At 39.9% G+C, this 27,818-nt stretch overlaps 1 protein-coding gene across 9 annotated transcripts; it reads left to right on the top strand.

The window, feature by feature from the left end:
• On the top strand, positions 1-26,255 carry Resf1 (retroelement silencing factor 1). 9 transcript variants are annotated; one of them, XM_006507081.4, is made up of 7 exons: positions 67-496; positions 914-969; positions 8,227-8,300; positions 15,324-15,392; positions 15,997-20,376; positions 22,018-22,098; positions 25,184-26,255. In XM_006507081.4, the coding sequence occupies exons 5-7, from the start codon at positions 16,050-16,052 to the stop codon at positions 25,339-25,341; spliced, it is 4,566 nt and encodes a 1,521-aa protein (XP_006507144.1). In that variant the 5' UTR covers positions 67-496; positions 914-969; positions 8,227-8,300; positions 15,324-15,392; positions 15,997-16,049; the 3' UTR covers positions 25,342-26,255. The 9 variants fall into 9 exon arrangements, with proteins under 9 accessions (XP_006507146.1, NP_001276590.1, NP_080330.1 ...); XM_006507086.4 differs by having other exon boundaries at positions 25,188-26,255; XM_006507084.4 differs by having other exon boundaries at positions 403-496; positions 914-951.
• Positions 26,256-27,818: the final 1,563 nt, after the last annotated feature.

Here is a 27,818-nt window from a genome sequence, read left to right on the forward strand (position 1 = left end):
GCCCCAACGAAGGCTGCCACCAAACCTCTGCGCGCTCTGCGCTTGGCAGAGGCCTCGTCCCTTGCTATTGGCGTGTAAGCACCCGCCGGGCGGCAGGTCTGCTTCGGATCGGGCTTTTGTTCGGCCCCCTGGGCTCGGGGCTGGGTTTTCGCCACCTCTGTCCCGGCGGAGGGGCGCCGCCCGGGTCCTCGCTGTACCGCGGGGTCGCTGCGCGCCGGGCGGGCGCGGTCTGAGGTTGTTGGCCCGAGAAGCAGGCGGGCTTGTTGCAGCTAAGCGTCCCTTCCGGTTTCGGAAGGAGAAGCAGAGCTTTGTTTTGTTTTTCGGTTTCTTTCTGTCTCGGTCTTCCGCTCCTTGGCCCCCCTGCGACCCAGCGGAATTGCCTTGCGCTCCGCCTTCGAGCGCCCAGGCCTGTGTGAGCGCCGCGGCCCGCAGCATCTTGGAATCTGTTTGCATTTGTGGTACTTAAGAGTGCCTTCCTAGAAAAATGGAAAAACAGGTAAAGTGGGTGAGCTGGCTTGCATTTCAGTAGGCCAACTACAGAACTTGCGTGGGGATTTAAATTGTCTGCTGGGTGTGTTACAGTTAAGGGGAATCTTAAGTTTGTTTCTTGTTACCATTCAGATATACTAAGGTCTTAGTTATTGCTCCACTCAGCCCCCATCAGGTTCTCTTTTATCAGTCCACTAAAATTACTAAAGAAGTATTTTTGCTTTGGTATTAAAGGGCAGTAGTGGACTTGGAGAAGCCCGCTTGAATTCTAGTGGCAGGGAATATTTTGAGAGTAGCCTAATTCAGTAGTTTTGTTTTTAGCACAATTGAAATAAATTCAGTAAACTTAGTATGGTCTCAATGACACTGTAAGGGAAATGTACTAGACCTTAACTCTTGCTTTCTTGTTTCTTGATTTTCATAGAATTAGAGGCGTGAATACCTTGTGGAAGAGATTAAAAGGTAAAATTGTATTTACAGGTAAGTTTGCCTTTTATAAAGCCTATCCTGGTTCTACTGGATGACTATTTGCATTGTACCGTGGACTAACTTATTTTAGAATAAAGAGTATCATTGAATCAACACTAGTTAAACCTACAGAACTTGCCTAGCATGTGCTTGCCTTCAATTTTTGCATTTGGGAGACCAAGTCAGACAGATCTTTGAGTTAAAGGCTAGCCTAATCTACATACCAAATTTCAGTTTAGCTAGGACTGCATAGTGAAAGACTCAAAAAACTATCACCAAACAAAACTGTCACAGATCCAATGGGACACAGTAGATTTGATGGCAAAGCTTAAGAAATAATGTTGTTGGTATGGTACTTAACAATTTTATTTTTTGCCTTCATGAGATAGAGGAGAGATGATTTTTGCATTTTTTGTTTTGTTTTGAATTTTGGCAGTGTTCGAGATAGAACTCAGCCAGATTGCTACCCTGGAAAAGATTATGGTAGCTGGTGAATTAAAGTTACCTAGGCAGAGGCTAGCTCTTATTTTTGGTGGGAATGTAGTACCAGGGACTGTTTCTTATTTATTTTTAACTTGTTTTAATTTATGTGCGTAAGTGTTTTGCCCACATGTAAGTGTAGTTTTGTGTGCTTGGTGTGTAGAGCTCAGAAGAAGGCCTGGATCCTCTAGAACTGGAGTTACAGGCAGTTATAGCCACATGTTAGTGCTGGGACCACTTTTAGGGCCACAACTATTGAGTCATGTCTTTAAGCACTTATACTTAGTGATCTCTAGGGTTCCAGTCCATGACCATAAAACCTGTTAGAAAGCCTTTTCTGCCTACGAGGGCTATGGTTCCTACAGTGTAAGGAACAAGATAAAGAAATGATACCATGGATGAATGTAGCCATGGAAACCAAGCCTAGAGTGTGTGCATGAGTATGATAAAGTTGAAGTAAGGTGAACTTCCAATGGAGTAATGTGTGAATGCTTTAATTATTATTGGTTAAGTGTAGCTTAAATACTCCTGTCTGGCCACCGCAACTCACTCTAGGTTTGGTTTCCATGGTTACATTCATCCATTGTATTGTTTCCTTATCTTGTTCCTTACATACAGTTATGTTACTTGGATTCAGGTCTTGCTTGACCCCTCCAACTTGGGTCTACCACTTACTGTAAAATCTCAGAAGAATTTTACTTTCCTGCTTAGCTTCTCATCTGTAAATGGGATAACAGTAGTACCTACATTATGGAACTGTGGTAAGTTACAAGGGGGAAGCAGAGACAGGCAAATCTCTTAGTTCCAGGCCAGCCTAGTCTACATATTGTGACCCTGTCTAAAAAATCATTCCCAAACAAAACCAGCCAGTCAACCAACCTCTTAGATACTCTTTTTTTTTTTTTTAAAGACTTAGTTATATATAAGTACACTGTAGCTGTCTTCAGACACAGCAGAAGAGGGCATCAAATCTCATTACAGATGGTTTTGAGCCACCATGTGGTTGCTGGATTTGAACTAAGTACCTCTGGAAGAGCAGTCAGTGCTCTTAACCGCTGAGTCATCTCTCCAGCCCTGAACACTCTTAAAATAGCTCCCAGCACATAGTCTATTTTTTACAGCCTTAGGCATTTCACAGCTAGGCTGGCCTTGAACTTCCTGGCCTTGAACTTCTTGTCTAGCAAGGATGACCTTCAATTGATTCTTCTCTTCTTCCTCCTGAGTTTTGGGATTAGATTTGCCATGCCAAGCTCTCCTCTCTACTGGGTGTTTGTGGCCAAAACCAACCAGTGGCTATCTTGGCCTACCTTTTTCTTTTCCTCTTTCCTGTTTGATTAGTTCTGATATCTTGTACATTATCAGTGCTTTGATTTTTAGGAATTTAGCTGTTTAGGGATTATAATCTTGTTAAACTTTATAATAAAGGTGAACTTCAAGAATTTTTGGTTTATCTGCCTTTCTTTACTATTTCTTTGGAAACTAATCCATGCAAAAACAGTAGTAGGAAGTATTCCTACTAGTTGAGGTAAAGCAAGAGTTTACACCGACCCTGGCTATAGAAATGCAAACTAAGTGCAAATGGAAAAAAACTTTAGGACTGGGAATTCTGGTTTTTGTTTTTGGAGGCAGGGTACTTAAAATTCTTAGTATGCTAAATTAACTAGTAAATGAAGGGTGTAGTTACTGTTGGCCTAGTGAGGTTAGAACTACCAACAAACAACTCTGAAGATGTGAAAGCTATCTTTGAGCTGTGCTATTCTCTGCCTTGGGTTCTTAGGCAGTCTTAGAGGAGGTTGGGGTTTTTATTTTCATACATACTAAAATGTGTAAATTGGGAAGCTCGGGTTCAATTAGAAATTAAACAAAGGTTGCTTTAAAGGAATTTTTTTTATGAGGAACAATGACTTAAAATCACTTGTTTTGAACAATTTTGATTTGCCTTGCTAGTTGTTTAGAATTAATGTATATTGGTGCAAGCAGTCTGCTTATATACGTAGGACTGGCCTAACCCTATCCCTAACCCCATCTCCTTTCTACAAATACACTTAGAGTGCTGTACTAGCTGGTTTTGTGTGTCAATTTGACACAAGCTGGAGTTATCACAGAAAAAGGAGCTTCATTTGAGGTAATGCCTCCATGCGATCCAGCTGTGAGGTATTTTCTCAATTGGTGATCAAGTGAGGCTGATCTCTAGGCTGGTAGTCTTGGGTTCTATAAGAAAGCAGGCTGAGCAAGCCAGGAGAAGCAAGCCAGTAAGGAACATCCCTCCATGGCCTCTGAATCAGCTCCTGCTTCCTGACCTGCTTGAGTTCCAGTCCTGACTTCCTTGGTGGTGAACAGCAGTATAGAAGTGTAAGCTGAATAAACCCTTTCCTCCCCAACTTGCTTCTTGGTCACAATGTTTTGTCCAGGAATAGAAACCCTGAGTAAGACAAGTGCTGAGAAAGAATACTTCTTAAAGCCCCTTCCTGCGAATGAATGTTAATGCTATATTACCCTTAGATCACTACTTCAGTTGCTGGCAGAATGACCCTTCTTTTTCCTATCACCCCTTTTTCCTGGTGCCATTTTCTTGGGCCCAAGTTGGAAAGGGAGTTGGGATATTTCAAATAAGCTTTGTCTATATCTATTGAGATCATCTGATTTTCATCCTTTTTGAACCTTTTTGATTTTTTTTTTTTTGCATTAGTTTGTGATGTTGCACTATCCTTGAATTACTGGAATATATCTCAGAGTCATGGCATAGAATTTTAGTATGCACTTGAAGTTTACTTACTTGCATTAATATTTCATGAGGGGATTTTTCTGTCTGTATTTTGAGAGATTGTCTTCATACTGTACAGGATAATAGTAGGTTCAAAGAATTCAGTTGAGTGGTTTTTTTCCTTGTCTTGGAACATTCTGTTTAGAGTTGATTTTAAACTTTCAGGTTTAATGTGACTACTGAAGCCATCTGAGCCCAAACATTTCTTTATGGGTAGTTTTTTGGCTAATTGTTATGGCTTGAATGTGAAATGTTGTTCCCCCATGTGATGGTGTATGCCTCTAATCTCAATACTTGGGAGGCAGAGTTCGGTAGACCTCTGAGTTTGAGAACAATCATACAGTGATATTACTAAGAGAACATCTTTATTCTTTTGACCCAGGGAGTTTTATTGAGCATGGTATCAATGTATAACCCAGAGTCCCCATCTCCTTTATGGCAAATACCTGGTCTGGACAAACAGAGCAATGTAGTAAGGCCCTGTCTCAAACTCGCACACACACAGAGGTTTTTGTTTTTGTTGTTTTAGCTGACCATGTTAGCATAGGCCAATAGTATCAGGACTATTAGACTGAGGCTTGTAGGTCACAAATAAGAGGTCAACCTCTACTGTGTAATGAGTTCTAAGCCAGCTTGTGCATCATGACTGGAATTTACTGTTTACTATGCCATTAAAGACTAAGTCATCTGGGTGGGTATGGGGGACTTTTGGTATAGCACTGGAAATGTAAATGAGCTAAATACCTAATAAAAAATGGAAAAAAAAATCAGCAACAATGCCTAAAAAAAAAAAAAAAAAAAAAAAAAGACTAAGTCATATAAATCCTGACAAGTCTGTGTATTTAAATTCTGCATGACTGACTTGGATCAGCATGTCTTTCTAAAGTGGCAGGTTTCTGAGAGGAGGGAGGATAAAGAGATGAGAAGTAAAGAAGACAGGAAAGCTAAGGTTTGGAAGTTTATTAGGATTTATAGGGGGACAGTGGGACAGAGTCAGCAGAAAGCTATCATACAATGTGATGAAGACATCTGGAAGCTAATCAAGCAATGGTACACAAAGAGACACAGGATATCTCAAGTGCAGCACAGACTGAGCACTCAACATCCTTGAGACAGATAGCGCCAGTCTTCTTCAGGGGGAAAAGGCATGTTCCCAGAAACTGAAACATCTAACTCCATTGAGGCCCTGGCTCTAACCTGGACCAGACTTTATAATGTCTGCCCCTGGGCAAGGATATAGAACTAGTTAGTTCCCTTTGTCTTTTCATCAGGGATTCTGGTACAGAACACATACCAGTGGACAAATACTGTGATTAGGGTAGCTTAAATTTTGGAGTTCGTTAGTAACTAAGTGAATGAAGTCATTCTGCTTAGTTGGCAGCAAACTTCTTTTCCTCCTGAGACATTTTACCACCTCCAGTTCTGAAAATCTTAAAAAGTGAAACAAGGAAATCCTGGGGCTATTCCTGTCACTCATTAGCTGCTCCAAGTTCCTCTTGCTGATTACCAAACCCTTGGTAACCTACTAATGAATGGAAATAATCAACTCTTCTTTATTAGTCATGGTTTCCCATGGTCTTCTGGTGCCAAGAAAGTACGCTGTATGACTTCTGGATTGCAATGTGACTCTGATGGTAGGGTCTTCATACCCTGTTTATTGTGCTGACAAGAAGATAGACTGGCTAATGGGACCATTGGGATGTTTTAAGTCTCTTTTCATCGTTAACTCCAGCCTTCATTTTGTAAGATCTAGGTTTTACTTCCAAGGTTCATAAAAAGCCTGTGTTAAAGTTCTTGTAAACAACTAACTGAACAGAATCTGAATAATCAAACAGAGTAGACCCTTGAGTGTAGCCTGCATGACCTATAAATAACAGGGAAACAATTCCATCAGGCATCTTAACAGGAATTATTCAGTTGTTCACAAGGAGATCTCTGTACCCCAAGGGGCATATTCAACTTTTAAGGACTGATACTTAAAATTTTTGTATGTCTAACTCAGTTTTGTATTTCATCTGTCAGTTGACTGCCTGCCTATGTCTGTCTCTCTTATTTTTTATAGAGGGGAACTCAGGGTGGCTTTGAACTTTGACCCTCCTGCCTCCCTCTCCCAAGTTCTGAGATTACATGTGGTAGTTCTTGCAGAAATGTTTCTGAAGGCTTATACTTCCTTACCACACATCAACTTAATATGTATACTTGGAGGTAGTTGTTAGGACTTTATAGATATTTAAGACCACTAGCTTATTAGGCATGGTGGTACATGTCTTGATCTCAGCACTCTAAGGGGGTTTCTACTACTTGGATAAGAGGATTTCTTTGAGTTTTAGGCTAGCCTCAGCTACAGATTGAGACCTTCTTTCTAAAGAAAAATGATCTTCAGGGCTAGAAAGATGGGCTCAGCAGTTAAGGGCAGTTGTTGCACTTTCAGAACCTGAGTTGGTTCCCAACATCCGTATTGAGAAGCTCTGCAACTCCAGTTGCAGAGGCTTTCACACCTCCCTCTGACCTAAGGCCACCTGCTCATATATTGCATATGCACAAACACAAATAAATAGTAAATAATCTGTTTAAATAGTCTACCTCTTTAGTGAGTCATATTCCTTGGGATAAATACTAAAACAAGACACTGAGCAAAATTCAAAGAATGATATTTTACTTCTGTAAAATTTAATTCTAGTGATAGAGTAGTAATATAGCCATAAGGGATAGGTTCAACATTGAGTAAAACCACACAGCCTTGTATATATGTAGTCTGCTGTTAACTGAGATGTTGTCTAGTCTGTGGCATTAAGTTATCTGATTGATTGGCCCATGCTTCTGTTTGTTCTTTTGCTTTTGGTTTTTTTTAGTTTTTCGAGACAGGGTTTCTCTGTATAGCCCTGGCTGTCCTGGAACTCACTTTGTAGACCAGTCTGGCCTTGAACTCAGAAATCCTCCTGCCTCTGCCTCCTGAATGCTGGGATTAAAGGCATGCACTACCATGCCCGGCTCCTTTTGTTTGTTTGTTTGTTTGTTTGTTTTTTGGCCCATGCTTCTGAATAGAATTTGTATTGTAGTTGAATTCATAAAAAAAAAAAAAATAACAATTGCCACAATGATTTACTCTTATTAATGATCAACCCAGCTTAGGTCACTTCTTGCATACCTTTTGGGAACTCACTTAGAACCACAAGAATCAGACTTACACAGCCACAGATTGTTCTTCTGCATCCTAGTTCCCATCAACAGGACCTGTACAGCCTTCCCCTTCATTCAGGTGTTAGAATGACCCACTTCCAAGCTGGCTTTTCAGTAGCCCATGTTTTGACTGATTAATATAATTCTTTCCTCCTTTTCTGGACTATTGTGGAACTATGCCTTCTGTGTTCTACCATTGAGCCCCATTCTCAGTTCTGTGTCTAAAAAACTCCTTGAGGTACCAAAACCAGAGGATGCTTACATTTGTAAGTTCTGCTTATTCTCCTGTGTACTTCACATCATTTCTAGGTTATTTAAAATGCTTAATACAAAGTAAGTGCTATGTAGACCATTGTTATGCAGTAGTCTTTAGAGAATAGAAACACGACAGAATCGTACCAACACAATTTCTCTTGTTTTTTGTTTTGGTTTTTCGAGACAGGGTTTCTCTGTATAGCCCTGGCTGTTCTGGAGCTCACTTTGTAGACCAGGCTGGCCTTGAACTCAGAAATCCACCAGCCTCTGCCTCTGCCTCCCCAGTACTGGGATTAAAGGCGTGCGCCACCACGCCCGGTTCATTTCTCTTGTTTTTAATCTTTGATTAAATTTAGTTTGTATTGTTCTTTGTTCATCTGGTTTTTTTTTATTAATTTTTATATATTTTGTTTATATGAGTATACTATAGCTGTCTTCAGACACAGCAAAAAAGGCATCTGATCCTATTATAGATGGTTGTGAGCCACCATGTGGTTGCTGGGAATTGACCTCAGGACCTGTGGAAAAGCAGTCAGTGCTCTAAACCACTGAGCCATCTCTCCAGCCCCCTCATCTGTTTTTCTTGACAGGATCTTGCTGCATAGGCAAAGCTGGCCTCAAAGCTGTGACCCTCTTTCTCCAGCCTCTGATGCTGGGGCTACAGGTATGTACTGCTTTGCCCACCTATAGTTGTTGGCACATATACATTTCTGATAGGTTAACTTATTTATTATAGACTAGAGTTGTATTATAATGTAAAATTTAGGAAAATTGATTATATAAAACCTATCAGACTAGGAAGCCTATGACTGACCTTTCCCCCACTGTGGTTAAGGATATAGAAGGCCAGAGATACTATAGATGGACTAAATCATACTTTTAGAATTCCTTGAATTGTTAGCATTTGTAATTTTGCAGAGTTTTAGTGGATTTTTTTTTTTTGGGTGCTTTTATTGTAAATTAGAAATACTGGTTTTCACTTTAATCACTTTAGTGTACTGTTTGTACAAACTTCATTTTGTAATGTGAAAGCTTGTTAAGCAGTCTGGCAAGTCAAAAAATATATATGTACAGGAAAAGTTTAATATCTTGTGGTAGGAGTTAAGGCAGCATGTGCAAGGGCCACTGAATGGCACTGGCAGGAGGAATTCAGGATTTGTCCCAGGGCAGACAGCAGGAAAGTGCTGTACCTAGACAAGGAATGAAAACAAAATCCCTCACAATGTGAGGTAATACGATGGTGTGTTAACTAATTCTTTCCTACTGTCAGCCTTCCTGGGGACTCAGGACCCAGCTTCAAAGTATAGCTCTTTGGCCAATGGAGTCCTTTGAACGAAAGGAGAAAAGGGACCTCTAATGTCAGTCTCTCTCCACTCTTCTCATCCTCCTGTCTCTAAACTCCTTTTCATGAAGCCAACCACAGATGTGGAAAGGCTATTCTGCCCTCTACCCTCTGCTTCTTTGTAAGAATTGGCTATAAGGGTTCCTCTGACCTGTGTAGGATTGCCAGCCTCACTCACAGAGGTTCTTGCCCCAAACCCAGAGGAAAGTACCACAAGGAGACCAAGAAAAAGCAGACAGACAAGTGTGGCTGAATTTTCCATATGTCCACTCACTACTACCTTTTTATCTCATCATTTTTTTAAAGATTTTTTAAAGATTTATTTATTATATGTAAGTACACTGTAGCTGTCTTCAGACACTCCAGAAGAGGGTGTCATATCTCATTACGGATGGTTGTGAGCCACGATGTGGTTGCTGGGATTTGAACTCAGGACCTTCAGAAAAGTAGTCAGTGCTCTTAACTGTTGAGCCATCTCTCCAGGCCCTTATCTCATCATTTTTTAAGTTAAATTAGTTTACCCTATGTAGATGGGTGTTTTGTCCACATGCACCGTGTGAGGCCAGAAAAGTACATTGGATCTCTTGGGACTGGAGTAACAGATGGTTTCTGGAAATTGAACTTGGGTACTCTAGAAGACCACCTAGTTCTTAACTGCTGAGCTATCTCTCCAGCCCTCTCTCTAATCACATGTCTGCATAATTGTTTATTCTTTAAATCTAAACTTGAAAATGGATAGTTTCCATTAATCTTCGTTCTTTAGAGTCTTCATTTCTGAAGTTTCCTGTCACATAAAAATGTTGGTTACATTTATTATTACTATTTTTTTAAATGTCTTTCTTAGTGTTCTGAGATTTCTGATAATATTCACTCAGCAAACATTGACTGGACATTCTTTACCCTCCTTCAACTCAGCTTGCCATACTTTTATTTATCTATTTATTTATTTATTTATTTATTTATTTATTTTTTATAAGTATCTTCTCAGATTTCTCATGGGAAATGGTGACAGTAGTAATACCCTATCCCTGCAAAACTAAATGGCAGACATTGTCTACTTCTAGGTAGTAGACACTAACCAGTCACTTCTAGTATCCACTACCTAGAAGTAGGTACTTTTGGATATTGATGTGTAGTTTGGGCTCTCTAAGATGGACCTTTTATGTCTTTCATATGACTGTTAATAGCACCTGTCCTAGTTTCCTTCCTATTGCTGTGATAATGTGGTGGTATTCAAATCCATGGGAAAGACCAAACACTTTGATTCAATTCAGATTTAGATGAAATGAGTTTATCCTTACGGCTAGCAGAAGGATAACAGCCTTATTGCTGAACAGCATGACGTGCAGAAGGTGGGTTAAGGTGAGTTTTAAGGGTCGACATCAGAAAAGTGTGTATTGCAACAATCCATGGAATCCATAGCTGAGCAGAATTGTTTTACTGCCCTCAGTTGATTCTTACTTTCCTACTATACAGTAATAAAAAGACCATTTCATTCCTTTCCCACAACAATAAACAGGTTTTACAGAAGCAAAGGCAGCTGTTAATACCTCAGGGCCCATTATCCTCTCCTTATCTCCTCTGCAGGCCACTAGAACCTCCCAGGCATTCCAGAGAAAAAGGTCAGTGGCCCTTAAGGATTGGATGCCTGGTTCCATATTAAGTTCCTTTAGTTATCCTGGGGGCCTGTGTAAATTATTACGCAGATCTGGGCACTCTAATGACTGGGATAGAGAAGTTCATTTTTGGGCAGAAACACAGTGCCATTGGATTAGGGCTGGTTGTCATCTCTTTACAATCAAATAACTCACAAAACATGTTTTAAGAGAAAGAGAATTTAGAAGACATACAATTCTAACGTACACTCTATCATTGTGGGGAAGTTGAAGCAGGAATTTGAAGCACCCTGTTCCATCCCCACAGTTAAGAGCAAGAATGAGAGCATGCATCCTTGTTCAGTTTACTTTCTTAGGAAGTTTCAGACTCAGAACCACCTTAATTAGCATAATCAAGTCACCCACTGGTTAGTTTAATATAGGTAATCCCTCATTTGGCTTATTTTAGGAGATGGATTCTAGGTTGTATGAAGTTGATTGTTAAAACTAACATCATAGAATCTTAGTAAAATCTTCATAAAATTTTTGAGTTAAAAATGTTTACCTATTCATCCCCATCCTCTCCACCCTCCTTCAACTCATCTTCATAACTTCCTACACTTTTTAAAATAATCATCTTCTCGGGTTTCTGGTAGGAAATAGTACTAGTACTAATACCATATAAGATTAAATCTCCTGCAAAACTAAATGGTAGACTTTGTCTGCTTCTAGGTAGTAAGTTTTGTTACTGTGTAGTAAGCTATCTGAACACCTCTTTCCTTAGCCTTCCAAGTGCAAACTATCATACCTGGTTATTATAAGGGTCCGAAAATCACTGAAGGAAGACCTGAGATTCAGATAGATAATATGCAAAGACAAAGAGCATTTATTCTGCAGAAACAGGTAGCATGCAAAGGTTACCATTTTTTCCAAAAGGCACACCCCCTACTCCCCAGACATTTGAGTTCCTTTTATTCAGAGATACAGCAGACTTCTAAAACTTAGGGCATGTTCCAAGGGATCACAGAAACCATTAACTGAAGGTCATAAAAAAGATATATACCTCGGGACCCCAGGTGCAAAACAGGAGATAAGATATTACAGTTAAAGTGTGTTATTGAAAGAGATTAAGGCAAGAACTTTTGAAGTATTCCTGAGTAGAGAGAGAATGTAGGCATGTGTGCTAATTTCTTTTTTTTTTCTTTAAGATTTATTTATTATGTAAGTACACTGTAGCTGTCTTCAGACACTCCAGAAGAGGGCATCAGATTTCGTTACAGATGGTTGTGAGCCACCATGTGGTTGCTGGGATTTGAACTCGGGACCTTTGGAAGAGCAGTAGGTGCCCTTAACCACTGAGCCATCTTGCCAGCCCCCCCACCCCCCCTTTTTTTTTTCTTCCTTGAGACAGGGCTTCTCTATATCCTGCCTGTCCTGGAACTCATTCTGTAGACCAGGCTGACCTCAAACTGCCTCTGCTCCCTAAAGGTGTGCGCCACCACTGCCCGGCTCTAATTTCTTTTATACTGCGCAGGGTCCAGACTCTTGGAATGGTGCTACATATAGTAGACTGAGTGGTCACAGTAACAGTTAACATAATGAAAGCAGTCTTCCACTGACATGTCCACAGGGCATCCTAATCTAGACAATTCTTCATTGAGACTAGTTGACCAGTTCAGCTAACCCTAGCACCCAATGAGCCATCTCCCTAGCTCTTTCTTGTGTTTTTGAGATAGGGCCTTGCTGTGCAGTCCACACTGGCCTGGAATTTATGACACACCTGCTTTAGCCTTCCTTCCAGGTGCTATGAATTCAAGCAGCTCCACTATACCCAGCTTATTTCTGATTTGGGCATAGCATAGTAGAGTCACTTAAGTAAAACAGTATTTGATAAACTTAAGCTTTTAGAAATTTTTATGAACGTTTAAAAATAACAAGAAAGTCTTGGGGGCCAGAGATATGTCTCAGCGCTTAAGAGCACTGACTGCTCTTCCAGAGGTCCTGAGTTCAATTACCAGCAACCACATGGTGGCTCACAAACATCTGTTAATGGGATCTGATGCCCTCTTCTGGTGCATCTGAAGACAGTGACAGTGTACTCATATAAATAAAATTAATTAATTAATTAAAAAAAGAAAAGTTGGCATCTAAGATTTTAAAAAAAGAAGAAAGTCTCTCTCCAAAATAATGATTAAAATTTAAACAAGTGGAAGTGCTTACTGCCTCATTTAACCCTTAACCATTGTGCATTGAGAACATGTATCAAATTATATTATGCCCCTCAATATGTAAAATATATTTCAGTAGATAAATTTTAAGAAAATCCTATATTTTGGCTCAAAAAACCAACTTATGCTCTTAGTAATTTTCTATTGCTGTGTAGACAAGACACCATGATTAAGACAATTTAAGCAGTAGCTGAGAGCTTTTATCTTGGTCCATCAACATGAGGCATAGAGAGCTAACTTGGAAGGGTGTGGCTTTAAAAGCCACTTCTATTAACAATACCCCCATTTTCAAAACCTCAAAAATCCATCCCAATTAACATTACCCCCAGTGACCCACCTCCTCCAAAAAGCCACATTTCCTCATCCCATTCAAATAGTACCACCAAATGGTGGGAACTAAGCACTCATATATATGAGCCTACATGAACCATTCTCATCCAAATCACTACATGCTCCTATGAAATAACTAAAATATATAGGATGTAAGAGTGTTTACTATTTAACCAAGTAGACCCAAATTTAAGTCCCTAGCACCCATGTAAGAGCCAGGAATGGACATTTCATATAGGCTAGCTGGCCAAAGAATTCCCAGATCCAGTGGTTTCTATTCTCCAACCTCCATCATGGGGTTACCAGGATGTATAGCTGTTTTCAGTTGGTCATGGTTGAACATGCTTTGTAATTACAGCACTTGAGAAGTAGAGAGGCAGGAGGATCACCTCAAGTTAATAGTCAGATAAGACAAAATAGTGAGACCCAGTCTCAAATCTGTTGGTATTTGGGGAGCTTTGTCCAGAACTGGAACAGTGGTAAAGTACTGATAACATTTTGTACTATGTATACACACACACAAATACACACACATACAACATAGCAAAATGTTCAGCCAACGTTCTTGATTCAGCAGCCTTGAAGTCCAGAATTTTTGTGTATCTTAAAGTTTATCTTCAGGGTATGCTCCTTGTAGGTTCCTTTGGTTTGCCAGCAACTCTAGCGTGTCTTCACATAATCCACATGGTTTTAATGCTGTTTTCTCATATTCATATAACACTTGTGACAACAGGAAGTTTTCTTCCTGCCAACTCATTCTCTAGGTTTTGGGGTTTGTGTGTGTGTGTGTGTGTGTGTGTGTGTATACATTCTGGGTATCCTGCTCTCCCATCCAATCCTGTATCATCAAATTCTACTAGTTAAACGGCTCAGTTCCACAAGACAGTCCCAGATCCCATTCCTGGAAGTCTTGCATTTCTAATGACAATTGTAAAATTAAGGGGTGTCTTATGACGGTCCTTTCTTTTTATACTCAATAAAACTGAAGGATGAGGTGGCTATGACAAGCCTTTTTTTTTTTTTTTTTAATGGCTTAGGTGGGGTTTTCATTTCTAGTCAGAACACACTACCCTCTCAATACTACCTTGTATCACATCTCACTCAATAGTGGTGTTTGCAGAGTTAAGCTCTGCTGCTGTTTCTAAAGCTATGGGTGGGGTTGAAAGTTCTATCCTTTTGGTGCTGACTGCCTCCTGGGTGGGTTCTTCCTCTTATCTCAGTAGTGTACACTCAGATGTAAGCAAAAGAAGGTCTTGACGAAAGGAAAAGAAGATGCCCCTGTCAGCCAGTGCATTGCAAGTGATGTAGTTTTGTACTAGGAATCAAATATGTTTTTCTTTTTTTTTTTTTTTTTTTTGTCTTTATGACTAGGCTAGTACAGCCCCAGACAGCATAGGGTCCTGGAAGCGTGGCAGTGCTAGACAGACCTCTGGCTTCACTTCAAGAATGATTAAGTTTTCTTTTTCCACAGCTGTTCCTGCAGCAGTTTAGCTATCTACTAAAGATAGAATTGAATGTAAGGCTTCTTTGCCCTGTTCTCTGAGTTCCTCTTCCGTACTTCTCTAGTCTTGTGGTCTTGTTTGTGCTAGAGGACGTTTCTACTTAGACATCATCTCATGCCTGCAGTGTTCTGAAGTCATGTAGTCACACTTTAGTCAGAGTTTGTGCTTAAGAAAGAAACTGCAGACCATCTGGACCCCCATAGTTTTAACTTTTTACTTTGAGATTGGGGGGGTCCACTGAGTTGCCCAGGTAAGCTTCCTTAAACTTACTGTCTGCCTGCTTCAGCTTAATTATAGACATGTACAACCAGTGCTGGCTCAAGTACACTTCTTGGTATGTCAGGAGTGATATAGCCACAAGTAGAATGTTATGTAAGTAGATAACATTTTTAGTGAAGTAAAATAACCTGCCTGTGTATGATAATGAAATACAAACAGTAGATTGAGTTTGGTACGATTCCATTTGTCTTAAAAGATGTTTTTGGCTGGGCGGCGGTGGCGCACGCCTTTAATCCCAGCACTTGGGAGGCAGAGGCAGCCCGATTTCTGAGTTCAAGGCCAGCCTGGTCTACAGAGTGAGTTCCAGGACAGCCAGGGCTACACAAAGAAACCCTGTCTTGAGGTGGGGGAGGGGGGGGGTTAGATTTTGTTTGATTTGTTTTTTGATTTTTTGGTTTTTTTGTTTTTCAGATAGGGTCTCTCCACATTGTCCAGACATTTTCACAGTCTTGTTTAGCTTCTTCAGTAGCTGAGAGTAAGGTGGGAAGTTTTATTTATTAATTTTTGTTTATGCTTAGAAATTTTATGAGAAGATAGTATTGTGTACTTCAATATAATTATGTGTTGGGGATGTTCAGTAAGAAATTTTTATGTAAGCTTTGCTTTACAACTAGCATGGATTGCATGGACTAAAGAAATTATCAAAATAAGTGGAAACAGGTTAACATACCTAGTTAGTGTTAGAGCGAATGCTTAGCATGCCTGAGACTCTAGTCCATCACCTACACCTCAAAAATAATAAAAGTAGAAAAGTACCACTTAAATGTAACGGGGTGATAGCATCTTTCTTCAGAGTGGTTCTTTATCATTGATCTTGACATTTTTCTCAATTATTGTTGCAGCTTGCTATACTAATTCTCTTTCCAGATTAAGTGTACAGCTTATTAATTTGAGGTCCTTCTTTAGTTACCATAGACATGGTTTGTTTCTAATTTTTTTTTCCAAATTTTGTCTAGGCAGTGTGATTATTATAAGTTTGAAGCCAATCTGGTCTACAGAAGAAGTTCTAGGCCAGAAAGGCTGTCTCAAAGGGAGGTTGAGAGAAAAGTTTTTAATAAAAGATCTTTATTTGTATTTCTTGCAGATTTATGACATTCAAAACCACAGACTTTACAATACTGCTAAGTCAGATCAACTATGAATTGGAATACAAAACAAGAGAATGTTCCCAAACCCCCACCATATTCTAAAACCCAGTCATCTATCTTGCAGCATTTTTTAATGACTTCTACAACATCTCAAAGTTCTTTCAACTATTCTCCCCATAACCAAGAAGCATCTCAAACTTCTTTCAACTATTCTCTCCATAACCAAGAAGCATGCATGTATTCTGGGAATTCAAATTCAGTTTCACAGCCACTTCTGAGCGGCAGAAATTATATAACTCCTCAGACTCAGATCTCTGTTTCTAATATGCCTACCAGAACAATTGTGGCCTCACAGTCTTCAATGGAAAGAGTTGTATCTACAAATGGTAAAGGACCACAACAACCAAACCACAATTTGCAAACAGTGTCTTCAGGAATTATGCAGAATGTCTGGTTGCCTTCCCATACAGAAGCAACCATATCTCATAATCCCGACGGAGGGACTAATATGCCTTACATGCATCCACCACAGAATCAGCTTGTCACATCAGATACCTATTCTATGCAACTACAAATGGCTCCTTTACATTCTGGAAAAGTACCTATGACACATCAAGGAAGTCAGGGACTTAATCACTTCATACCAGATCAGTTGGTTGACTGGACACAGTATACATCCAACGAACTTTCTTATCCTGAATACAGGCCACCTCCAAAGCAATACTCCTACATACTGCCAGCTACTACATCATTACAAGTTAAAAATAATCAGCTCCCAACTTATACACAGAGCTTACAGTCAAAGCATTCTGTACCTTTGTCATCACATCAGTATGCTGCAGAAGCCAGCAAAAGACTCTCTGCCCTTCCTTACAGCTGTAGATATGAAAACCAACATGTGCAGAATGCTCAGCCTGTTTCTAAACACTTGCCTATGGAAGTTCCTCAGAGTTCAGAAGTGCACTCATCTGAAAAAAAGAAAGATACTTACAGAGGCTTTAAGCAGCAGTGGCAGAACCCTAATGAGAAAGTCAGCATTGGACAATTCTCTGAGGTGAAAATAAATATCAAGCAGCCTTACAGTGAATCTGTTAGACCTTCTGGGGATGGTGTTCAGGCACTTGTTCAAAATAATCAAGAAAAAAGAAAATATACCTACAATCCTAATACAAATCAAGTAATAGATACAAATGCCACAAAAGAAAAGCTGGTGAGGGATATTAAATCTCTAGTAGAAATCAAAAAGAAGTTTTCAGAACTTGCAAGAAAAATTAAAATTAATAAAAGTCTTTTGATGGCAGCTGGTTGTAGTAAAACAGCTAATACTTCTTATACTGAACCAATTCAGCATTCTGAATTTTCAGCAAAAGAAATGTCTGCTAAAAATGGCAATGACTGTTCCATGGAATTGCTAGCAACATGTCTTTCTCTTTGGAAAAACCAACCTTCAAAAACCACAGAAGAAAATGTTCCAAAACCTTTAGAAGAAAAACAGTGTAACACATCAAGAATCAGTACAACCGTAGTGGGCAGTGCCAATCCCACAAATGAAGTTCATGTTAAGAGTTTGTGTTCTGGTGTTGGAAATTCTCAGAAAATGATGAGCTCATCACAAACAGTATTGCCAGTTCTCATACCGAGCTGTGAGTCTTCCGGTGTAGCTGTAGGAAAAGGAACAGAGCTTCAGATTGCTGTGGTGTCGCCTTTAGTTCTTTCAGATACTAATACCTTACCTGGAAAAGACTCAGTGCCTGAAGTTTTACCTGAAACACTGTATCCAGTTGTTAAGGAAGGTAGTGTTTGTAGCTTACAAACCCAACCAACAGAAACTGTTGCTTTACCTTTTGATGTTATAGGAGCTGTAGCAAGTAATAACATATCAGCAGAGATTCCTCTGCCTGTTGATAAGGAAAAGCAGCACAAACCAATACAGGGTGATCCAGACATAGCTGATAGCAGCTTAGGAAAACACTCTCCCCTGGGCACTGAAGTTCTGCCTAAGCCTATGGATAGCACCATTGTGAGTGGACCTATGTTACAAATCGAAAGTATCTGTTCTCTTGCAGAAGGGGATGTATCTTACAATTCCCAGATAGCTGAGATATTCAACTCTGTACAAACTGAGCCCCAGAAACCTTCACCTAATCAGGTAATTGATAGTCAACAAGAACAAGTATATGATACCACTGAAAATAAAGACTTTAGCTTACAGAAAGATAAGTGTGTACAGTGTACAGATGTTCCTCATGAGGTCCCTGAGCAGCCAGAGCCTCTGCAGCCTGAAGAGCCAGCATCTAGTGAGTATGTGGAAGCAAACAGAGAAGCCACAGAGGAAAGCTGTAGGGAGTACACTGGTAGAAAAGAAAGTACAGCTAAGGATGTATGTTTACCAGCTGCTATTCAGCAGGATCCTCACCCTCGGGAAACTGATATGTTCAGTAAATCAGACCACAGTCTTCCTGCAATAAATGAGATTAATGATGAAAGTGAACCTATCTCATACCTACATGACCAGCTGTCAGAGCTTTTAAAAGAGTTCCCTTATGGCATTGAAACTTTTAACAGACATGAAGTGTCTTTGGACCAACAAAAGACACATAAAATCGTAGAAAATCAAACTGGTGGTAAAACTAGTAATGTGTCTGGGGATAGCACAGACCAAATAAAAATTACAGTATTAAACTCTGAACAAATCAAAGAACTATTTCCTGAAGATGATCAGCCCTGTGACAAGTTGGCGGAACCTGAGAATAAAGAAATTGTTGCGGAAGTAAAGAGCCCATGTGACTCACAGATTCCTAGAGAAGAAAGTCATGACCTTGGAATGTTGGATCCAGAGAAAGACAAAATCCATTGCTGTGCCTTGGGTTGGCTCTCAATGGTGTATGAAGGTGTGCCACAGTGTCATTGCAGTTCTACAGAAAAGAAGGAGAAAGACCAGTGTTTGGACATCAACAGCAGCAAACAAGGAGAGCAGCCCTGCAATAGTGGAATCACTATTTTTGAAATTAATCCTGTTTCTAATAACTCAAAAACTCCTCTGACCCAAGCAACTGAGGAAGGCCATTTTTCTGCAGTGCATGGTGAAAAGACCAAAGCATCTAAAACAAAAGACAACAGGGAGGGACAGGAATTAGCCTGTCATTTTTCAGCTAAATGTTACAAAAAAGATAAAAAAGGTAATTTTAAAATAAGGCATGATACCTCACTGAAAATGGAGCAAAAACTAAAAAATATTTCATCTAAATGTGACATACCAAACCCCTCAAAATGCAATAAGATAGCAGCCCCTGAAATACTTCACGTAACAACTTCTAACTCTGCTAAAAATATGCCATTTTCTAAACAAGCCTCTCAGGAAAGCCTACAGAAGAAACACACGTCCCAAGACTTGGGTCCAGTAAAAGCACCTATAGAACTTTCGTCAAACACAGATCCGTGCAGGAGTAATACCTCTTCAGTACAGTCAGTATCACCAGAAAAGAAAAAACTAAAATTCAAAGCAGGTGGCTCCAGGTTGAAATATTTTGAAAAAAGAAAGACGGATCACGTTATTATTCCAGATGTAGAAATAAAAAAGAAGAAATATGAAAAGCAAGAACAGAACAAAAATGCTGGAGACACACTCAAATTGTGCAGTATTCTTACAGAGTCAAATGAAAGAGCCAGTGTTCAAGAAAAGACAGTTCCAAGTCCTGAGTCCTCAGACCCAAAGGGTAGCTCCTCTAAGAGTACTAGAGTTATAACAGTGCAGGAATATTTACAACGGCAGAAAGACAAACAAATAACTGGGAATAATGCTTCCAGAAACATCTGTGTAGAAACTGTGCTATGTGACTCGGGGCACACGAAGACCAGTAAGCATTCTGCAGCAGTAAGCTGGGGAAAGTTAGTTGAGGGGCAGAGTATCAGTGCAGAGACTGCAAAAGAACTGGAACATAATTCTAGCAGCCATGGTAAAGACTTCAAGATCCATCACTCTGAGGCGTCTAGAACACACAGTGTGTCAAATAATAATAAAGGAAAGTTTGATGGGAAGCAGCCTGATAAAATGTTTAAAAATAAGACCAGTATGAATAATGAGTCCAACCAGATGCCTCTCCAGGTAAAAGAACAAAGGAAACAGTACTTGAATCGAGTTGCGTTTAAATGCACAGAACGGGAAAGCATATGTCTCACCAAATTGGATAGTGCATCCAAGAAGCTTAGTATAGAGAAAAAGAGTGGGGAATATACATCTAAGACAAAAGACACAGACAAACCTAGTATGCTGGAGTTTAAATTATGTCCAGATGTGCTATTGAAGAATACAAGCACTGTTGACAAGCAGGATTGTCCTGGTCCTGGTCCTGAGAAAGAGCAAGCACCTGTGCAAGGTCCAGTATAATTTTTTTTCTCTCCCTTTTTTTCATGGGGGAATGGGGAAAGTTCCACATAGTTCAGACTGGTGTTAAACCATCATCAAGGTTGGTTTAATTCTGATCATTTTGTTTTCATCTCCCAAGTGTGTAAGCCACGGGCCCAACTATTGGTTTTATGTATGAGGAACAGTAGAGGTGTAATCCTAGGAGTGGCTGAGTAAATAGGGCAGCATTTTTTTTATGTTTGTTGCTTTTTATTTTAAATTACAGTAAATTAGTACTGACAATATTTTCAACTTTAACATTTACTAAATACAAATATTTAGTCCCAAAGAGACTACACTATGAAAAGCATTTTTATTCTTTTGTGTGTGGGGGGTGGGGGTGGGGGTGAAAGTTTTAAAAGTATCAAGTGTACATTTATTTCAAGAAGTTTTGAGTTTTGATGTATTGGTGGTCAAACCACTGGTATTAGACCCTGAACCACAGCCAGAGTCTGGGTTTTAGTTTCCTTTTGTACTTGTAATTTCAAAGAGGCTCCTGTGTGAAACTTTGTTCCAAATATTGGAAGGTACTGTACTTGTTATAGTGGGTCAGTTTGTTACTTTGACTGACACTGAGGATAAAGTTATCCCCAAAGTTAAAAGGTAGCATCTATTTTACCTATTAAATACAAGGCCTGTAAGAGCTGTATGTGCTTGGAACAAATTAATCTCAAATTAGTCAGTCACAAAGGTCTAAATGGTGACTGGGTAGAGTCGTACATGTGGAATGCTGGTGGCAGAAGAATCTAGGGAATTTAAGTCCAGCCTTGGCTATAAGACTTTGTTTCAAAAACTAAAAACAATGAAACCAGAATAGCAATTATGAGTCATAGGTAGCATCTCTGAAAGGCAGAATTAAAGGGGTATATGGATGAGTAGTTGTGATCATAAGAGGTTGTGAAACTGTAGGTATTATAGCTAATACATTGTATAATAAAACTCAGATTGGAAAAATATGGGATTTTAGTTGAAGTTTTAGTTTAATCTGGGTTTTTTTCCCTCTGGTTATGTCTGTTGGGGTGAATAAAACTATAGCATAAATGGTATTCTTTGTTGAAGGTTATAGGTATAGAATACAAAAATACTTTTGTTTAAGATAGCTGATTTCAAGGCCAGGCAAGATGGCACATACCAACACTTGGGAGGCAAAGGCAGGTGGATCTCTGTGTAGTTGAGACGAGCTTGGTTTACATCAAGAGATACATAATGGGATCCTGTCAACAACAAATAAAACTAAAACCAAAAAAGGTTGATTTCAGTAGGCATTTTGTATTAGGTTTTTAGAATCTGAGAACTTGGGTGTAAATAGAAATTTGGGATTGAGCAGGGGCAGTAGCTTCCTCTCTCATACCTGTAAATGCCCTGAGAAATGTTGGTGATTCAGCCAAGAAAATGTTTTCTTAATGTGACAATTAAAAACTATTCATTTTCTTGTTGTAAAATATACACACGGGGAAAATGATTTCCAAGCCCCTTAAAGTTTGTATTATCTATGGAATATAGGTATGGCATATCATCAGTATTATATACATTTAGGTGAGGTTTTGATAGTTTTCATTAAGCTAAAATGGAGGAGTAAAAGTTATATATCTTAAAACAAGTATTTAAACAGTTTCAGGAATAAAAAGTACAAAAGAAGACTGGTTAAAATGCATCCCTACAAGGACAAAGATGCCTGAATCAAGTCAAAGAGGTAAGCCATCATGTTTCCTTTTTTTGTTTTGTTTTTAAGTTGCTAGATTGTGTATGAATAACATGGATATAATTACAATATTATCACAGTGCACAGTTTTATTGATAATCTTGTTTTTTAGTCATTTGGTTTTGTTTTGAGACAGGGTTTCTCTGTGTAGCTCTGGCTGTCCTGAAACTCACTCTGTAGACCAGGCTGACTCAGAAATTCGCCTGCCTCTGTCTCCCAAGTGCTGGGATTAAAGGTGTGCGCCACCACACCTGGCAGGTATTTTTTTCTGAAGGTAAAATAGCATTGTTTTCTCTGTCAGGATGGAGCAGGAAGCCAGGATCTAGTTCCTTTTAACAGGAAAATAATACTATCACACTGAATTAGGTAAGGGAGTTTTGAATCTTTTCCCTGAGTAGGGCTAGAGTTAATGATTTTCTGAATCTGAGCTGACCTCAATTCTGACATTGTATCAAGTGATATCTAAATAAGAATATTGTAATCATGATTAAACTCTTCACTAAGATCTGGGGCAAGCTGGATTGGCCTCCATTTAATTTTTTGCAGGCTCATTCATTCAGTTCCCTGAACAAGGTAGGCAAGTACATTCCCATTTGTCGTTTGGCTTATTACATTGCTAGAATAGGGACTTGGACCTGGACCCTTCCTTCAAAATTTATTGAGGATAATGGTCTAAGTATTTAAAGTACAGAAAGCTAGTTATCATGGTAGCTTTTATCCGTTTGTTGGAGATTAGGCTTAGCAACTATCTGGTAGGCTAGCCTTGTACTCACCATGAACTGATCCTCTTGCCTCTACTACCTCCCACATACTGAAGGTTTATGTGCTGCTGAGAGTAGAGTCCAGGGCTCTGTGCATGCTAAACAAAAACTGTATTAACTGAATCCTCATTGTCTGTTTAGCTAAAAGTGTAGTGAATGTACTGTCTTGGGTTTGTGCATTGAGAATTAGAAGGTAGAACTGAAGAGTTGTGTCTTAAATTTTGCTTAGTTTAAAAGAGTTTCAGAGTCTTAAAATTGGAAACAAACAATTTTACTAGGAACAATGATAGAATGTTTTTAGAAGATACTTAAATTTTAAAGATTTTTAATAAGTAGGTCTATGGGTCTGTGCACATGAGTGCCATTAAGGTGTAAGGTCCCCCGGGGCTGGATTTATAACAGTTTCGAGCCACCAACATGGATGCTGGGATTACATCTTGTGTCTACTCCAAGAGGGGTATGCACTCTTAGTCACTGAGTCATCTCTCTCTAGCTCCAAATTGAACAAAGATGAGAACAGAGATTCAAATGTGTATAAGCAAGCATGTACAGATTGAGTCATAGAAATATCAAGATAATGCTTATATGAAAGAGCTTAGCTAGTGATGCTGTTTGATGCTTGTCAACCCTGTACTTGAGGGGATGAGGCAGGAGGATTACAGAGCCAGAGACTAACCCCGGTTATAGAATTTAGTACTGTCTCAAAGAATAAAAGATGAGCTGGGATATAGCTCAGTAGGTTGAGTGCTTGCTTTGCATTCATGAGGCTCTGGGTTCACACTCAGTGCTGAAGGGATTAAAGTATAAATTCCATTTTGGTTTTTCAGACCTATTTTAAATTAACTTGTCCTCAGAGTGTCTTGACCCCTACCCTTGAGTTCTGAGAAAAACACGATATTCTTGGCAGTTACAAAATAGACATAACAGCTGTGGCTAGCCAATAATAACAGGGTAGGCTAAGAAAACATGAGTTGTTCCCAAGTCAAGATGTTCCCTTTAGGTGTGTGGTCCCTCCTTGTGGTTTGACCAGATGCTGTGAACAAATCAGCTTAAAGGCCAACATTCTTTTACCTTCTTACCCAATCATGTAACGCCAAGGCTTGGAAATCCCTGCTTCCAGGTTTTTTTTTTACCTTTATAAACCCCATTTCCTTTGACCTTGAGCTGTTCTCGATCCTGTTACATCAGAAGGGTTTGTGGTCCAGGCTCAAGCCTGAATAAAGACTATCTTGTGTTTGCATCGGAGTTGTGGTCTCTTTGGGGCTCCCGTGATGTGGACATAGCAGGATCGAACAGGTGTAGGATAAGGAGGCCCCTGAGGTGAGAGAGTTCCATCTAAATGTTTAGAAGGTAGAGAAGCAAAGCTAGAATATCAAAATTACACCCTTTCCATTCACTGTTTGGAAATGGCCACACTTTTTATTGCTCATTTTTCTGCTTTTTTTCTTAAAGATGGTGTCTTATATAGCCCAGGCTGGACTTGAACTTTGTGTATAGTTGATACTGAGCTTACACTCTGATCATCTTACCTCCACCTTCTAAGTTCTGGGTTACAGTCCTGTGCCTGGCTACCTTTCTGTATTTTCTCCATTTTGTTTGGTTATTTGTTTGGTTTTGAGATAGGGTTTCTCTGTGTAGACCTAGCTGTCTTAGAACTTGCTCTATAGACCAGGCTGGCCTTGAACTCACAGAGGCCCATCTACCTCTGCCTCCCAAGTGCTGGGATTAAAGGTGTGCACCACCACTGCCCAGCTTGTTTTTATTTTTAATTATGTGTATATATGGCAGGGGAGGGGGTGATGTGCATGTGGATGTTAGCCCTTAGAATCCAGAAGACGACATTGAATTCCGTAGAGCTAATAGGCAGTTGTGTGCCCTTAGGATGTAGGTGCTGAAAACCAAAACCAAATCGCTTGCTTTTTTTTTTTTTTTTTTTTTTTTTTTTTTTTGAGACAGGTTTTCACTATGTTGTCTTAGCTGACTTGGAACTCTCCTTTTAGATAGACCAGGCTCAAACTCAGATCTAAATGCCTCTGTTTCCCAAGTGCTGAGGCTAAAGATAGCCACCACCAAACTATCTCTCTAGGTCCTCCTTTGGTTTTTTGAGGCAAATTTTTGCCGTGAAACTCAGACTGGCCTTGAGTTGAAGATTCTCCTTCCCCAACCTTGAAAATGCTGAGATTATAGGCATGCACTGCCATTTCAGCTATCTGGCTTTGTTTTCTGTTCCCATACAGATACTGTACATTTTGTCTCACTTCTGATTGTTGTATATTTGTTGTACTGAACATTAAGTATCATTTTTATTTTCTCAGATAGTGCTGACTCAAGACTTTCTAAGAGAAGCCTCAGTGCAGATGAATTTGAAATACTACAAAACCCAGTAAAAGAATCAAATATCATGTTCCGGACCTACAAAAAGATGTACCTTGAGAAGAGAAGCAGAAGCCTCGGGAGTAGTCCAGTTAAATAGTCCCAGGAAGTCATGGTTTTTGTTTTTACCAAGAGAACACCCCTAGTCTTTTCTTTTCAGGCTCCCTTGCAGAAAATACCTCAGGACAGTCACATCGGGATTTCTCAGCCAAGGAGTTCCTGTATAGCTTTTCACTGATACTATGTGACTGAAATGTTGGATTAGCTGCTGGTGAGCAGGCAAAAAGAAAGATTGCATTTGTCTGGGAATTACAAAGTGTATGCTAATGATGCAGTGATCTGCATTGTTGAACTGTGTTTACTGGGTTTTTTGTTTTGTTTTCTTTTTTTTTTTTTTTTTTTGAGACAGGGTTTCTCTGTAGCCCTTGCTGTCCTGGAACTCACTCTGTAGTCCAAGCTGGCCTTGAACTCAGAGATCCACCTGCCTCTGCCTCCCGAGTGCTGGGATTAAAGGCCTGCACCACCACGCCTGGTTCACGTTTACTGTTTTAAGTCTTGCTGGCACAGTGGTGCATACCTGTGACCCTAACATTTGACTCGTGGACACAAGAGGATCAAGAATTCAGGGTCATTCTCAACAGAATAGTGAGTCTGGTGAAGTCAGCTTAGGCTACATGGGAGCCTCTCTCTAAAAGCAAAACAACAGCAACCAAAAAAGGGGAATGAGGGTGGCTTATACAAACCTTACTTTGAAATGCTGTCATCCTGAGGTAACTTGGTTGTTTGACTGGGGCTGTAAATAGATTCTTGTTTCTAAGCACATTAGCAAAATTTATTTTTCAGAAAGTGCCCATTGTGAATGTCAAAGTATATTCCAAGTATTTTGTACCTCATTGTAAAGGTTTTTTCAGAAGTCTTGTTTTATACTTTTGTTAAAGTGAATGGAGTTTTTGGAAGATGTCTTAACATTACTTTTCATACTTGAAATAAACATTTATTTTTTAAAGAACTACAGTTTAAGTCTTCATGGTTCTGTAAGGGCCTGTGATTCCTGAAAAATGATACCCTAGATTCAAACTATGCAACAATAAAGAGCATTTATTCTGCAGAGAACCAGCATGGAAGGGTCTACCACACATCGGGATGAAAGACGATAAAAGACAGATATGGACCTTGCAGGATCAATTTAAAGCCTGTTAGGGTAGTAGTGGTGACGGTTATCTTTCTTCCCCTTGATTGGTTGGATATATCTCCAGGGATATGGTTGCCTTTGTGATTGGTTTAGGCTCTGGAAGATTTGGGGGACTTTTGCTGATTAACTATCAGCTCAGGCTAGGTAGTGGGGCAGCTTCTGACTACTCCTCGATAGGCTATGCGTGAGGGGTGGGTTTTTCTGGAATTGACTTGTTTTGGACTTTTCCAGTTCTGGGAAACAGAAACTTAGGCCTAGTCTCCCAAACTGCCAGTTTGCAGCCTGTCATGGAGGCAGCCTAACTCAGGCTAACTTAGTCCTCTCAGTTCCATTTCTCTATGGTTTTGTATCCTCACTAATAGACGCATGTGGATAAGTCAGATATGATGGCACAACCCCTGGGAGACTAAGGCAGCCTGTGCTACACTGGGAACAGAATGTTTGCTTCTAGGAGAGCATTGGTTATTTTTAGAAAACTTTTGCCTCTTGCAGTAGTGGAAATGTAGGACCCAAAGAGCCTTATGTCTGGGATGTCCCACTCACAGAAACACAGAGACAGAGATTGATGCAACAAGCAAGAGGTTTTGTAAGACTCCAGGAGCCTTAGCTTACTGGGGACCCCCTGAGTGAACTGCGTGGAACTATGATCTATGCAAAAAGCAAGAGGAATTTATTTTACCAGTGCACTGGGGTTGCCCCAGACTCGAAGGAGAGGCGGCAACCCCTAGAACCCCTTCGGTGAGTTTTTATATGGTTTCTAGGGGCAGAATAGAGCATCAGCAACTAGGCACAATATGATTGGCAGAACAGTGCACCCTTTAAACTGATTGGTCTTTAGGGAATGAGGTGACAAGGACTTCCGATGTCTGAAAGTGAGCAATAGTCCTATGGAATGTGTCCCCAAACACAGGTTGGTTCCCACCCTGTGATCTGAGAAATGTTAATTAGCCTCTTTGGAGGGGCAAGTGTTTCATGACCTTCTCAAAGTTCCTAAGCTGACCTTTTCATTACTATCTTATACGTCAAAAAGAAAATAATTTTTTCACCATTATATGCTCATTTCTACCTCTTGTTTTCTTTTTCCTCCCCGCCTCCCTTTCTTAAGGGTTTCACTCAGACCTTGCTGACTTGGAACTAACTATATAGCCCAACTTGGCTTTAACTCAGTGCTATGTTCCTCCCCTCTCCCCCCAACACACACACCATTGTTTGTTTGCCTTAAAAAGATATATTGTGTTTGTGTGTGTGTGTGTGTGTACCCACCCATATGATGGCCTGCAGAGTTCAGAGCACAGCTTTAGGAAGATGGTTCCCTCCTTCTATCATGTAGATTCTGGGGAGTTGAACTCAGGTTTTCAGACATGGCTTCAAGTGCTGTTACCCAC

The sequence above is a fragment of the Mus musculus genome, chromosome 6 (genome assembly GCF_000001635.26).
Source record: "Mus musculus strain C57BL/6J chromosome 6, GRCm38.p6 C57BL/6J".
Taxonomy (NCBI): domain Eukaryota; kingdom Metazoa; phylum Chordata; class Mammalia; order Rodentia; family Muridae; genus Mus; species Mus musculus.